This window comes from Myotis myotis, unplaced genomic scaffold, assembly GCF_014108235.1.
Source record: "Myotis myotis isolate mMyoMyo1 unplaced genomic scaffold, mMyoMyo1.p scaffold_m19_p_4, whole genome shotgun sequence".
Classification (NCBI taxonomy): domain Eukaryota; kingdom Metazoa; phylum Chordata; class Mammalia; order Chiroptera; family Vespertilionidae; genus Myotis; species Myotis myotis.
In genome coordinates, this window is record NW_023416346.1 from 121,364,214 (window position 1) to 121,380,212 (window position 15,999).

At 40.5% G+C, this 15,999-nt stretch overlaps 1 protein-coding gene across 14 annotated transcripts in view; it reads left to right on the forward strand.

Moving 5' to 3' along the window:
* RPS6KA3 (ribosomal protein S6 kinase A3) overlaps window positions 1-15,999 on the forward strand; it is a 123,039-nt gene that overhangs the window by 101,834 nt on the left and 5,206 nt on the right. For all 14 annotated transcript variants that reach the window (XM_036304392.1, XM_036304391.1, XM_036304396.1 and 11 more), the window contains 4 exons: window positions 5,768-5,926; window positions 7,932-8,093; window positions 11,000-11,076; window positions 11,554-11,671. In XM_036304392.1, the coding sequence (XP_036160285.1) occupies window positions 5,768-5,926; window positions 7,932-8,093; window positions 11,000-11,076; window positions 11,554-11,671 (516 nt within the window). The remainder of the gene's footprint in view (window positions 1-5,767; window positions 5,927-7,931; window positions 8,094-10,999; window positions 11,077-11,553; window positions 11,672-15,999) is intronic.

The window sequence follows — 15,999 nt, forward strand, 5'->3', positions numbered from 1 at the left end:
CTCTCTCTCATTCTGTCCTATCCTCCCTCCCTTCCATTCTCTTTGAAAATCAATGGAAAAAATATCTTCTGGTAAAGATTAACAAAACAAAATTGCCTGGCGGGTGTGGCTCAGTGATTGAGTGTTGACCCATGAACCAGGAGGTCAAGGTTCAATTTCCAGTCAGTTCACATGCCTGGGTTGCGGGCTCAATCTCCATTGGGGGGGCATGTAGGAGGCAGCCAACCAATAATTCTCATCTTTGATGTTTCTATCTCTCCTCTCCCTCCCTCTCTCTGAAATCAATAAAAAAATGTATAAATGGACTAGAGGCCCGGTGCACAAAATTCATGCAGGGAGGTGGGGGATCCCCAGTCCCAGGGATCGGGCCTAAACTGGCAGTCAGACATCCCTCTCACAATCCAGGACCACTGGCTCCTAACTGCTCACCTGCCTGCCTGCCTGCCTGATCGCCCCTAACTGCCACCCCCCCTGCCGGCCTGGTCACCCGATACTGCCCCCCCCGCCACCCTGGTCACAACCAACTGCCCCCCTCTGCCGGCCTGGTCACCCCCAAATGCCCCCCTGCCAACCTGGTCACCCCATGCAGCCTGCTGTTCAGTCATTTGGTCGTCCCTCACTAACCCCCCTGCCGGCCTGGTCGCCCCATGCAGCCTGACAGCCTGCTGTTCAGTTGTTACTGTGATGGCATCCCAGACAATTTGTATATTCCTCTATTATTAATATAGACTAGTGGCCCGGTGCATGAAATTCATGCACGGGGGGTGTCCCTCAGCCATTCCTGCTCCCTCTCCAATCTGGGACCCCTTGGGGGATGTCCCACTGCTGGTTTAGGGCCAATCTTAACCACTCACCTGCCTGCCTGCCTGATCACCCCTAACCACATTGTCTGCCAGCCTGCTTGCACCCAATTGCCCGCCCACTGGCCTTCTTGCCCCCAACTACCTCCCTTGCTGGCCTGATTGCCTCCAACTGCCCCCCCAGCCTGCTCACCCCCAACTGCCCCCCCTGCCGGCCTGATTGCCCCAACTGCAACCCCCCTGCTGGCCTGATCGCCCCCAACTGCACCCCTGCCAGCACACTTGCCCCAAACTGCCCCTCTCACTGGCCTGGTCATGCCCAACTGCCCCCCACTGCCAGCCTGCTCACCCCCAACTGCCCCCCCCCCGCCAGCCTGCTTGTCTCCAACTGGCCACCTCTGCTGGCCTGCTTACCTCCATCTGCCCTCCCCCGGCCTGATCACCCCTAAACTTCTCTGCCTCAGCCCTGCCACTATGGCTTTGTCTGGGCGGTGGCCACAGAACCCGGCTTGGCTTCCTGAGTTGCTGGGGTGACCCAGGAAGCCAAGCCAAGCCTCCCGCCCACTCTCTAGCCGGCTTGGCTTCCTGCCCACTCTAGCTGGCTCCGTGGGTCCAGCCAGTGCCGCCATCTTTGTCGTGTCAATTTGCATTTTCCCTCCTTATTGGCTGTGGGAGCCGCCATCTTTATCATGAATTGATGGTTAATTTTCGTATTACTCTTTTATTAGATAGGATAGATAGATAGATAGATAGATAGATAGATAGATAGATAGATAAACATGTGAAGCTGTTTAACCTAAGTGACTTTTTAATTACTGTAACCTCCAAGAATCCAACCAAGTAAATTAAAAAGGAAGTATAAAAGATGCTTTCTCTCATCTTTACTTTGGAAACTCCCTAAGCTGTCATCATTTTATTTTAAATCCTCACCCCCAAGGATATGTTTTTTTATTGATTTGTTTTTTAGAGAGAGAAAGGGGGTGCAGAAAGAAACATCAATTTTTTTAATTAAATCTTTATTGTTCATATTATTACAGTTGTTCCTCTTTCTTCCCCCCATAGGTCCCCTCCACCCAGTTCCCCTCCCACCCTCCGCCCTCACCACCACTGTCCTCATTCATAGGTGCACGATTATTGTCCAGTCTCTTCCCGCATCCCCCACACCCCTTTCCCCCCCAAGAATAGTCAGTCCACTCCCTTTCTATGCCCCTGATTCTATTATATTCACCAGTTTATTCTGATCATCAGATTATTTATTCACTTGATTTTTAGATTCACTTGTTGATAGATGTGTATTTGTTGTTCATAATTTGTATGTTTACCTTTTTCTTCTTCCTCTTCTTAAAGGATACCTTTCAGCATTTCACATAAGACTGGTTTGGTGGTGATGAACTCCTTTAGCTTTTCCTTATCTGTGAAGCTCTTTATCTGACCTTCAATTCTGAATGATAGCTTTGCTGGATAAAGTAATCTTGGTTGTAGGTCCTTGGTATTCATCACTTTGAATATTTCTTGCCACTCCCTTCTGGCCTGCAAAGTTTCTGTTGAGAAATCAGCTGATAGTCGTATGGGTACTCCCTTGTAGGCAATTGACTGTCTTTCTCTTGCTGCTTTTAAGATTCTCTCTTTGTCTTTTGCTCTTGGCATTTTAATTATGATGTGTCTTGGTGTGGTCCTCTTTGGATTCCTTTTGTTTGGGGTTCTCTGCGCTTCCTGGACCTATAAGTCTATTTCTCTCACCAGGTGGGGGAAGTTTTCTGTCATTATTTCTTCAAATAGGTTTTCAATATCTTGCTCTCTCTCATCTTCTGGCACCCCTATAATTCTGATGTTGGTACGCTTAAAGCTGTCCCAGAGGCTCCTTACACTATCTTCGTATTTTTGGATTCTTTTTTCATTTTGCTTTTCTGGTTGGGTGTTTTTTTGCTTCTTCGTATTTCAAATCTTTGACTTGATTCTTGCGCTCCTCTGGTCTACTGTTGGGAGTCTGTATAATATTCTTTATTTCAGTCAGTGTATGCTTAATTTCTAATTGGTCCTTTATCACAACATCGAGGGTCTCACTAGATTTCTTTAGGGTCTCATTAAGTTTATTGGCGGTTTCTAGAAAATTCTTGAAAAACCTGTCATTTGTGTCCTGTTTCTTTGTCATGGCATTTTTTATGCTTCACTGTGTCGATAGAGTGGCTTTCTGTGCTAAGTGTCCTATAGGGCCCAGTGGCTCAGCCTCCCCAATTACCTGAGGTAGACACTCTTGGTGCACCCCCTTGTGGGCTTTGTGCACAGTCTTTTTTTTTTTTAAATATATTTTATTGATTTTTTACAGAGAGGAAGGGAGAGAGATAGAGAGTTAGAAACATCGATGAGAGAGAAACATCGATCAGCCGCCTCCTGCACACCTCCCACTGGGGATGTGCCCGCAGCCCAGGTACATGCCCTTGACCGGAATCGAACCTGTGACCCCTCAGTCCACAGGCCGACGCTCTATCCACTGAGCCAAACTGGTTTCGGCTGTGCACAGTCTTGTTGTAGTTAAGCCTTGATTGTTGTAGGTAACACTGGGAGGAATTGATCTCCAGTCCAATTGGCTGTGAGAATCAGCTGTGTCTACGGTGGGAGAACTTCTGTGCTGAAGACACCCCTCCGGGGCAAGACTTGCTTCAGTGGGGCTTTGGTGCTCACTGAGTCTGCCCCCTGAGTGTGTCCCTAATGGATCTGAGAAGTTGTAATTGGATGGTCCCACTCTGACCACTGGGTACACTGGCTCTTGGATCTAAGGAGGTGCTAATCTAGCCTCTGCCTGAGGCTACCCTGCAGAAGCCAGCTGTAAAGCAATGCAAGTTGCAGTTTGTTAAGTAATTTTCAGATTACAAAGGGCCGGGCCTTTCATATGCAAAAGCCTCCGTGCACGGCTTGGGCGGGGCAGGTCCCCAGGGGATCAACAGGGCAAGCAGATCGAGCAGTATGGCTGCTCTCAGTCCTGCCCTCAGAGGCCCCGGCAATCACTGTGTGTGCCTGCGAGAGAAAGCTGCCCTCGAGTTTCGACCGATGCCAGACAGTCCTGTTTCTCCCGTATGAGTCTGGGTCCCCAGAGACTCGCCCAGAACTGGAGCTCAGAGCTTGAGACTCCCTCCCGATTGAAAAAGACAATCATGTCCTCAGCTGCCAGCCCTCTCCACATGCACTTCCGCACCGCACCTCCTCTGAGTCTCGGTATGCTATTCTCTTTCCTTCTAGTTGTAGAATTTCCACTCAGCCAGCCTTCCTGTGGTTCTGGATGATGTCTGTTCCGTCTTTTAGTTGTATTTTAGAAGTGGTTGTGTGAGGCAGCAATCTCCGGTGTTTACCTATGCTGCCATCTTGGTTTCTCCAATAAAAAGATATTTTTAAAAAAACACACCCAAAACCACATTTCATGATTGAAACCCTTAGGGCATTGTTTCTAGATCACATCGAGGGAGGGCCCAGCTGACATGGGTGGTCAGCATGGGTCACCGTGGATGGGCCATAGGACAGTTCCAGAAATTGTCCCATGTTACCTGGATTGGGCTGAATGTATTCTGTGGCTTTCAAAAGAATTTCTGTAACAGCTTTATTGGTGATATCTATTTTCCTTTCTAAGTCAAGAAAGTGGTCATCTAGTTTCGTGCCTTCAGTGTCATTTATTTTTTCCCTAATTAGCTGGCTGGCTTGGAGTTACTGCTTCTTGAGCGTCCCCACCGACATCGATGGCAGGCGCCCCCGGAACTGCATCGTGTCTAAGCTGGGCTGGGACTCGCGGACGCGCGGTGCCTAGGGAACGGGTGCCAGGGCCAGTCCCTCCCCCCCCCCCCCCCCCCCGCGCTGGGCTCTGCCGGGCCCGCCTCCAGGGCCGCGGGCACAGCCAAGGCCTCACCGGGGTCACTCCAGCACCCGCACGCCCTCGGCAGTTGGCAACACCGCCAGAAACATCAGTTTGAGAGAGAAATATCTATCAGTTGCTACCCATACAAGCCCGGAACAGGGATGGAACCCACAACCTAAATATGTGCCCTGACCAGGATATAAACCCACAACTTTTTGATGTGCAGGATGATGCTCCAAACTGAGCCACCCGGCCAAGATGCTGTCATTATTTTTTACATCTTTGCTCCTTCCCTCATTTAAAATTCCAAAGTCTCTAAAATTTTCCCCTCTTATTACAGCATCTCCAACATTTTTAAATTTCTTATATCTATGTTGATTTCTCCCTCCTGGAATAAAAACTTTGAGGACAGGTACCTTGTTTTTTTCCATATTTAGGACCCCAGTACCTGGAACCTGTTTTGAGGCTAAATAAAAGTATGCAGTAACTCTGTGGTGAGGGGGAATAAAAGGGGCTGAAGTTTAATAAAGGGGTTATTTCAGATCAGGACTGCTTGGAATATAAATCCAAAATTACAGAGAGCATTCAATTTCTACATAAGGAGTAAAATGGTGTGCTTCTGGGTAGTTGGCTGGAATTTCTTTTGCTATGTAATCTTCCTACTAAATTTTCAGTTTAACCCAAACCAGAATAATTCATTGTACTGTGTATATAAATATAGAATTTGTGCACTTGCAGAAGTTCCGAGAAAGCCACAGGAGTATGTCTTTGTGGCAGTTCCTGCCCTCACCAGGAGATAAAAAGGTCAAGAGGAACAAACCCTAAGTGCAAAAGTTCAGTGCCTCTTTGTATACAATGTCCATAGTTACTTTGATTTCCATGAATTAAGTTTCATAGAGGGAAATTACAGGTTATTTTTCTGACATTCAATCTCATCAATTCCTATTTTAATACTCTATGTGTATAAAACTTTGCAAGATTTATATCTTCCATTGGTTGTGATAAGTAAAAATTTCCTTGAATATAAAGTAAGTTTTAATTTCTCTTTAATATGCAAAACTTTGTTCTGAGCACATATAAAGCTTCAATAATTTTTTTTACATTTTGGTGTTGAATTTTATAGGTATATGATGATGGAAAATATGTGTACGTAGTGACAGAACTTATGAAAGGGGGTGAATTGCTGGATAAAATTCTTAGACAGAAATTTTTCTCTGAACGAGAGGCCAGTGCTGTCCTGTTTACTATAACCAAAACTGTTGAATATCTTCATGCTCAAGGGGTAAGTCTTTTTAATGTCTTATGTGCATAAATATTATGATATATATAAATATATGTATATGTATACATACATAAGTACACACACACATAAATACCTTTTTTTCTTCATGTTTGAGCTAAAATTACAAAGGTACAAGTTACTTTATGCTTGTAATGGAAAATAACTACTATTAACTTAATTATCCTACTATTTTCCCCATTAAGCTTGAAGTGATACTTTGAAATCCTAGCTTGTTTATATTAAATTCTTATACATCCAAACAAAATGTGGATGAGATCTTCTAAACTAGAAGACATAGCATCATTTTGCTAGGCCACTCTGTATTCTTGAGAACTGGGCCCATTTCATGTTCAGAAACAGAACCAGAGAATCATGAGTTGTATTCTAATGGATGAGGCCAAATAGTCACCTGGCTTCTGGCTGGTGGATGCTGTCCTCATTCCTTCCTGCAGGTTATCAGTAAATAGCATAAAAATCATGTTTGTAAAAGAAGGAGAAATTCATGGGGTGGGGAGACAAGGGCAAAGGAGAAAACAAGGGGAGGGAGAGAGGTAAAGAGAACAGCAGAGGTGAAGAGGAATGAGAAGCAAGAAAAAAATAAGAGATTACTTCTTAAGGAGTTTTTCTTTTTTTATATATTTTTATGGATTTCAGAGAGGAAGGGAGAGGGAGAGAGAGAGAAACATCAATGATGAGAGAAGAATCATCGATCAGCTGCCCCTCGAACACTCCCTATTGGGATCGAGCCTGCAACCCGGGCATGTGCCCTGACCAGGAATTGAACTGAACCTGTGACCTCCTGGTTCATAAGTCAACCACTGAGCCACATTAAGGAGTTTATTTTCAATACTTATTCTCATTGTGTTTGTCTTTGCCCCCTAAAAGTGAACACTTAGACTGTTTTGATTTAATACTAGAACTTCTTGACTTCTAGCTGGTCAATAGTCACCTAGTACTGTAGCCAGAAATTAGTAAAATTCGGTGTTCCTTGAAGAATTTATGACTTTGCAGTCATCTAAGTCTTCTACGTTCTCTTCTCAGTGCCTTGGCGGTAAGAAGTTATTAAGATGATCTGGAGAAGTCATGTTCAGGATGTTAGGAACTAAAACTGAGGTCATTGATCAGAATATAGACTTGGAATTTGATGATGGAAGAAACATATAAGTCTAAATAAGTAGTGTCAGAGAGGCATATGATAAAAGAAGTATTCAAGTAGGCGATTAAAGGAGGAAAATAATAAAAAACTCTAAAGGAATGTTATCTTTGTGTGTGTGTGTGTGTGTGTGTGTGTGTGTGTGTGAGAGAGAGAGATATTGTTGCATGGATAGCAAATAGGGAATACATAAAGTCTAAATTTTTTTTTCTTTTTACTCCTAAACCCTACGCATGATCCATTGAGCCTGTCAGCACAAGTTTGTTGTGTACAACCATTATACATACTGTTCCCTCTACTTAGAATGACTGTTCTCCGCTGTTCTGGCTTGTTTATTCTGTTCTAAAGATCTTTAATCAGATGTTACATTCTCTAGAGACCCTCCTTGACCTCCCTAGTTTTATGCCCCATCTCTCACCTGTTTATTCTCTGCCTCCCAACACTACCGTGTGAGCTCTTGCATATAAAGGCAAGAATCTTATGGGTCTTCTTCACCATAATATGTGCAACTCCTTATATAATACCTTTGACACATGATAGGCACTCAATAAATATTTGTTTAATGAATGAATAACCTGGAGACAGATATTATTGCTATTTGCATTTTTCCTTAACCCACATACTCAATTGGACAAAGAGTGGGGAAGTAAATACTACTCTTTCTTCCTTCTCTCTTTGCTCTAGTTCTGTGTTAGAGTTACACTTACATTATCAGCATTTTATAATGTTGGGATAATTTAAAGGCCAGCACTCATTATCTTGTTAAGTGCAGTCCCTGACATTTTTGAATAAAAAAATTTCTATAATGGAAATGTATTGTAAATGTACCTCTTTACTTTGTATTTCATTTAGGTGGTTCACAGAGACTTAAAACCTAGCAACATTCTTTATGTGGACGAATCTGGCAATCCAGAATCTATTCGAATTTGTGATTTTGGCTTTGCCAAACAGCTAAGAGCAGAAAACGGTCTTCTCATGACACCTTGTTATACTGCAAATTTTGTTGCACCAGAGGTAATTATGAAATAGTTTGTTTACAGTATTTTAGTATATTTAAAAACTCATTTTCTGTATTTAATATAGAATAATTAATAGTTGTTTAATTGAAGACTTACCAAACAAATAACTAAAATAAAATAGCAGCCCTTTTTCTTCTGTTGATAGTTTATTCTGTCATCAGTCCACTGCTACCTATAATCCTCTTCCTGCCCTGACTTCTGTTTTTCTGTATCCATAGCTGTCTGTTATCACTTTTGTGCTTGTTGGTGCATGGAACTAAATAGAAACTCACTTATTTTCCACCTTTCCTAATATCTTTCTAATTCCCTGGTTTTGCCACTATCTTCTGCATCTCCAAGGCTAAAACATCATGGTGTCTTCTTGTCCTTAGCTACCTGACTAGTTACCATCTCATCCCCCAAAAGCAGTTCCGTTTTCTTCTGTTCACAGAACTGCCACCCTAGCCCCTGCTTCCCTCACCACCCCTCAGGTGACTGCCTCAGCCTCAGTGCACCTTGCCCTCTTATCATTCTGCGATCATTCCACAAGAGAGCTGCAAAGCTACCTAAGTCTTCTTCAAGCACTACTTTGATCAAGCTGCTTCTTTTCTTAAGTAATTGCAGTCCCCCATTGCAGTAAATCTAAAATCCACTGCTTTGCCCTCAAGATTTCATATCTTTATCACTGTGTAAAAAAAATGTAACTGTGAGCAAGATAATAGAAAACAATAGTAAACCTTAATATAGGGCTTATGTGCCAGGCACATATATTAACTGATTTCATCCTCACAACATGTAGTTTCATTCTCATTATAACTCATTCTCATTATAACTGTGAGGTGAGTACTGTTATCAGCATTTTACAGGAAGCCAGGTACACAGTGAGAGGGTTATGTAATTTGCTTGAGGTCAGGTCTACATTTGAGCCCAGGCCATCTGGCTGCGAAGTCTGTGCTTTTGGTGTCCAAGCAAGGCCACTTAATCTAGCCATCTTGCTTTTCCTACTGCATGCAAGCGGTCTACTTCTAGAAATCACCCTGTAGCTGTTGCACCTGGGCTTATTGGAATGTTTTTTGCTTCAAAACCTACCTCCAAATTCATCTTCAGGATATCGACCATGATTAAACTCTCCTTAGACTTGATCTTTTAATTCTTTGTCTCCTGTTCTCCATTTTGTCATCCAAGTTAAAACTTTGAAATCTTCCTGAAAGCCTCCCTATCATTTTTCTACATCCAGTCACCAAATCCTTTCCATTTTGTTTTCTAAATATTTCAGACCTTTTTCTCCTTACTCTATATATCCAATCTCTACTAGTGCAAGTTCTCACAGCCTTTCACTTAGTTTGCTACAAATTGCTTCCTTTCAGGTCACCCTGTCCCCAGTGTTTCTCCTTGCCAGCGTTTCCTCTATACCTTGAGTCAGTGGTTTTCAACCTGTGGGTCGCGACCTCTTTGACAGTCGAACGACCCTTTCACAGGGGTCGCCTAAGACCATCCTGCATATCAGATATTTACATTACGATTCATAACAGCAATATTACAGTTATGAAGTAGCAACGAAAATAATTTTATGGTTGGGTCCCACCATGAGGAACTGTATTTAAAGGGCCAGAAGGTTGAGAACCACTGCCTTGAGTTATGTTTCTGGTATACACATCTCCTTTTTTTATTTTCCTGTTTAATGCTTCAATGACATCTGATTGCCTACAGAAAAAAATCTAAATTCCTTAACAACGTGTATAAAATCCTTTCAGTCTCTCTAGTATCACCTACCTGGAGATCTGGCCATAGAGAACTATTGCTAACTATACTCTGCTCTCTTGCCTCTGCCCTTTGAGTGTCCTCTGTGCTCCCTCACCTCCTTTTGCCTCCTGAATTCTTACTTACAGGCACAGTACAAGCAGGCTGCCCCCTAGCCTTTCTTCTTTCCTCATATCAAGAATGAATTGTTTTCTCATCTTTATACCCATAGCACTTCAGACATAATTGTATGATATTTATCATGTTAAATTGTTAACTACATAACAGGGTGGGGCAAAAGTAGGTTTATAGTTGTGAGTACATGAAACAGAGTTTATTCTTGTATTATTATTTATTAATTATAGTATTATTTGCCATACTAACAAATGTAAGCCTACATTTGCCCCAGCCTGTATGTTTATTTCCCCTGTCAGATTCTGATTTTCTTAAGGAAGCCAGAGTTGTTTTGTATTGTCACAGTTCGTGCCTGATTATAGTTGGTGATTATTAAATGCTTGAGTGAACTGAATTATATATACAGTATATATATATACACACACACACACATACATATATATACAATTTCACACTATACATTTGTGCTGTTATATGTGGTCTTAAAAGTACCGATTTTTGTAACCATTTCTATAGCCCCATACAAAATATACATTCATTTAAATAAGAAACTTACCTTCATAGTTCTCCATTGCCAAGGCAGCATTCAATAAATGTTAATTTAAGAGTGTGTGTGTATATATATATATATATATTTACACACTCTTAATATATATATGAATTATTAGTAGTAGAAGGTTCTAGAATAAGATTAATATATTGTCTTGTTTGTTAATCATGTTCTATTGAGGTTTTTCTTTTAATTTACTGATTTTAGAGAAAGAAAGGGAGGGAGAGAGGGAAAGGCGTAGAGAAGGAGAGCTAGTGAGAGAGAGAAAGAAAAAAGAAACATTGATTTGTTGTTGTTCTTATTTATGCATTCATTGGTTGTCTCTTGTGTGTGCTCTAACCAGAGATTGAACCCGAAAACTTGCTCTAACCAAGTGAGCTACCCAGCCAGGGTTTTCTTACATGTATTGATTTAGGAGATATAATCCCATTCCCACAACCTATCTAAATATATATAATAAAGAGTGGTGTGTTAATACTAATTTTTACTTTTTCTAGGTTTTGAAACGACAAGGCTATGATGCTGCTTGTGATATATGGAGTCTTGGTGTCCTCCTCTATACAATGCTTACTGGGTAAATATATATTATATATGCTATAGGCATTTATTAATCAATATTTTGTTTATATTATCTTTATTTTTTAACCTTATTGTAATATTTTTATGGTTTTGTCATTTTCTAATAATACAATCTTGTATGTACTAGTATATACCACATTTATAACTGTATCATTACTAATTTTCTATAATGTACTACTTATTAATATATTGAGGTCTTAAATTGATTTTCTCCATACCTTTTTTCACTCTTGTTATATCATAAACATGCACTGTTTTAAATATTTTATTCTATAATGTGTCATATTTATGTTTTTTTTATATTAAGTCTAATGAATATTTCATAACATACCTTAACCTGGTGCTTTGTGGATCAAGTATTACATTAATTGAATTTCTCAGAGTACTTTTGGATACCGCAAGTAAATATAAAGATTACCATCCAAAAAAGAAATTTTATCAATTAGCATTTTAATTTTTTTTAATAAATTAGTTACACTCCATTTGCAAATGGCCCTGATGATACACCAGAGGAAATACTGGCACGCATTGGCAGTGGAAAATTCTCACTCAGTGGTGGTTACTGGAATTCTGTTTCAGATACAGCAAAGGTAATTTTTCATAATTCTTGGTGAGAATAAATAATATCAATTAGAAACTTGCTTATAAAGTAGTATTTTGAAGTGATGTTACCAAATAAGTTGAACTCAGAAATGGACCAGTTATTTTGTTTCTTCCCCAAAAAGCATTGTTTTGGCTTTGTTATCTATACATCTAAAGTTACTTCTTGCTGAGGAACATGATAAATAGTAATAGTCGTAGTCTTTATGATTTGTGTATCTACTCTGTGCTTCATGCTGCACTTGACCTAAATTATCCATTTAATCCTCTTAACAACCTTGTAAAATAGGTGGTAGCATCTCCATTTCATAGAAGGAAACCAAGGCCCAGAATTGTAGTGTGAAATTGTCCATAGTTACATACCAGATACATGTGGGCACTTCAAAGTAAATAGCTGATTCCAAAGCTCTCAACCCCTAGAATAACTGTACCATGTTCTAGTTTTGGTCTATATTACAAAGAACGGGGTCTTTTCTTTTTCACAATAAACAGTAGTATAGTTTTATAGTGTCAGCTGGAAATCCATTTAAAAAGCCGTTCTCACTGGAAGATCTTCCATCCCCTGAATAACACTGACTTGGTTTCCACCTCTACTCTAGTTTCACTCTATTCATTGAAAATTCTCTTTTTTTCCACTTCAAAATAAGAAAAACATAGAGGAGACAAAGAAGATAAATATTGGTAAAAGTGTTTTGCTGATTTTTCTTACAGGTGGAACTTGAGTTGATTTGGTCTTATAACTGAATTTAAAAATGAAATGTTAGCCTTTTCCTTTTTAACAATAAAATTTCTTAAACCAGAAAATTTCATTTTTCTGGGTACTTGCTTCTTTTTTAATTCATGTGTTGAACATCTACAGTGTGCTTAATAAGTGTAGGCTCCAGAAATAAAAGATATGACTCAGAGTTCCTGTTCTCAAGGAGCTCACAGTCTGGTTGGGAAACAGCCAACTAGTGTCACAAGTGCTGTTATAATGGTACTAGAGGCCCACTGCATGAAATTCGTGCACAGAGGGGGGGGGCATCCCCTCAGCCCAGCCTGCACCCTCTTGCAATCCAGGACCACTGGCTCCTAACCGCCTCTGCCAGCCTGCCTGGTCGCCCCTAACCATTCCGCCTGCCTGCCTGATCGTCCTTAACTGTTCGCTTGCCTGCCTGATCACCCCTAACCGCTTGCCTGCCTGCCTCATCACCCCTAACCACCTCTGCCTCAGACCCACCTCGGCGGCTTCTTCCGGAAGGTTGTTCAGCTGTCTGGTCTAATTAGCATATTACGCTTTTATTATTATAGATGTTTTCTCTGATAAAGAAGTTCAGATGATGCTCAGTCAGAAAGATTTCAGGGAAAGTTCCAGAAGCAATGGAAGGACTTTTCAGGTAGCTTTGGGGAATAGAAGGATGTAGTCCAGCCCATGCTGAGGGATCAGCACATGTGGTTTGTAATCATGATGGCAAAGGAAGGGCAGAATGTGTGCAGGGAGCTGCGAGTGGTTTGATATGACTAGCACAGGATGTATGTAAGAAGGTAGCTGATAAAACCAGATTATGAAAGGCTTTGCAGGTCATGCTCAGGACTTGGGGTTTCACTCTAGGTATTGGGAAACTGTTGAATAATATTAAGCATTATAGTGATCAGATTTTCCTTTTTTAAGTTCACTCTGTGGAGCAGTAATTTTTACCCATAAAGTTGGCCACAAACTTTGTCATGGTCAGTTGTGGGCATATCAAGTAATGTTACCAAGTAAAGTATCAGAGCTTAGACATTGCCTATTTTTTTAATAAGTTAAAGCAAGTCATGGCTATCTCTCTAATTTCTATAATTTGGTTCTTACTTGTATTCCAGTATGCTTTTTTGAGTGAAAGAGAAATGCAGGTGAGGAGGAGATACAAATAGAGCACAAAATATTGCATCCATTTCACAGCCTGTGCTATAAATGCCACATTCTTACAGTAAGCCCTCAGTTTTGTGGACCTCAATTTAACAGACCAGATTTAATGGATAAAATTTCCAGTCCATATGTCATATGTGAAAATTAACACTCTGTTAATTTTAAAATGCTTTTAACCAAGATTTGCTTATAGTTAAATAATAAGATTATTTTTGTTATTAATTTACTTTTATTTTAAACAAATTTTAGCGAATAAGCCAGGGGTGGGCAAACTTTTTGACTTGAGGGCCACAATGGGTTCTTAAACTGGACCAGAGGGCCGGAACAAAAGCATGGATGGAGTGTTTGTGTGAACTAATATAAATTCAAAGTAAACATCATTACATAAAAGGGTACGGTCTTTTTTTTCAATAGTTTTATTCTTTTCAAACGGGCCGGATCCGGCCCGCGGGCCGTAGTTTGCCCACGGCTGGAATAAGCTATATGTTGGAAAAAACTGTAGTAATTTCGCCGACATAAATAAATATTCCATATCTACAGCTATAGTCTACATATTTAAATCTGAGAGTCACCGCTTGTAAACAATGTTCAGTGAATGATTAGCATGTGATCACACCACATTGTCGTATGGTGTGACTTTCTGCAGCAGTTCCAATGTATGCTGTGCTGGCCTGAGCTAAGCCGTGCCCCAGCCGCTGTATGCATTTCTTTACTTGCAGTGACTAGTGAATGCACCCATTTACTAGGCCTATTCAGTATAAATTTAAAATTACAATAATACATATAGAAAACTTTTCTATGAAATTATAATTTTTCATACATACTTAATTACACAAACATGTCTACATAAGTGAAAACAGGTAAACTAATTTGTCAATTTTTTAACATACGCATTTGGAAAACCTACTTTATAACAGACTTTTGGCATTAATGGACACCCCCTTGCCTGAATTTGCCCGTTATATCGAGCTTTTGCTCTACTAATCATTTTTGCTAATTTGTCCAGTTAAGACTTGAGATTACAAGCATGATGTAATATAGTAAATATCCACATAATTGGGAGAGATGACTATCAATCTGATATATCCCCTCAAGAGCAAGTTGCACATGTGAATGTCTTCAAGCCTATGTGTCTTTGAGAAGAATAGGACCATAGCTACCATTTTGAGCACTTATATGCCTACACTTTTATTATTTTTTTATCCTCACCCCAGAACATGTCCATTGATTTTTATTTTTTTATTTATTTGTTTATTTTAGAGAGAGAAGAAGGGAGAGAGAGAAACATTAAGCATTTGTCTCCCACATTGGCCTGACCAGGAATTGAATGTGCAACCATTTTGTGTATGGGACAATGCTCCAAACAACTGAGCCACCCAGGGCATCCAACACTTTTACTTACATTACTTTATTTAGTCTTCACTGACCTAATATTAGGGATATTACACATAAGGTTTTGCAGTATTTGCGGTGATGAATGATGAGTAAAAAAGAACAGTTCTAGTAGGATTTGAGTCAAATGGAAGATAAATTTAGGAGACAGAATAGTTTCTGGTATATTGGACATAAGAAGCAACGGAGAAGCAGATATCAAGCATGCAGTCCACATTTCCACCTCGGGCAAATAAGCACTTGGCGGCGTCCTTCACCAAGATGTGGAATACAAAAGAAGTCGTTTTCAGAGGAGTGATAATTGCAGATTTGGACGTTATGAATTTGAAATGCTTCTGTGATGTATAATTAAGAGATACATGTCCACTAGGCCAGCGGTCACCAACCGGTGGTCCATGGACCACTGGTGATCCGTGAGGTCTGAAAGGTTGGCGACCGCTGTACTAGGCAACTGGCTATATGGATGTAGATTTTACCAGAGAAGTCTGGGGGGACATTGAATTTAGGAATTGTCATCATCTGTAGTAGCTAAAGCCATGAGCATGAATGAGCTTATCTGAGCAGAGGGATAAGAGAGCCATGGAAGGAATTCATTTCAAGAAAAAGCTTAGGAGGAGGAGCTATTGAAGGATAGTGGTAGAAGTGATTCTAAGTGACTTAGCCAAAAGTGCACTGGTTAAGACACACACCTGAGTAAAATTATAATAGAGTTGTGTTGTGCTTCTGGGCAGTTTTGCAACCTTTTCTTCATTTAAAGCATATTTGCCCACATTCAGAATTTGGAAGGGGAGGTCCCTAATTGTTTTTCTTTTTATGTATAATTCCATTCATTTACTCCTGTTCTTAGCTGTTAATGATAACTAAAAGTAAGAACCTATAAATATCTAATAGCAGAGGAGTACTTGGAATAGTACCTCCACAATTCCCAATATCCAGTCAACCAGCAGGTTCTGTCAGTTCTATCTCTTAACTATCTCAATTCCATCTATATTTCTCCATCTTTTATATCCACTCACCAAAGCTATTATCTCTCACCTG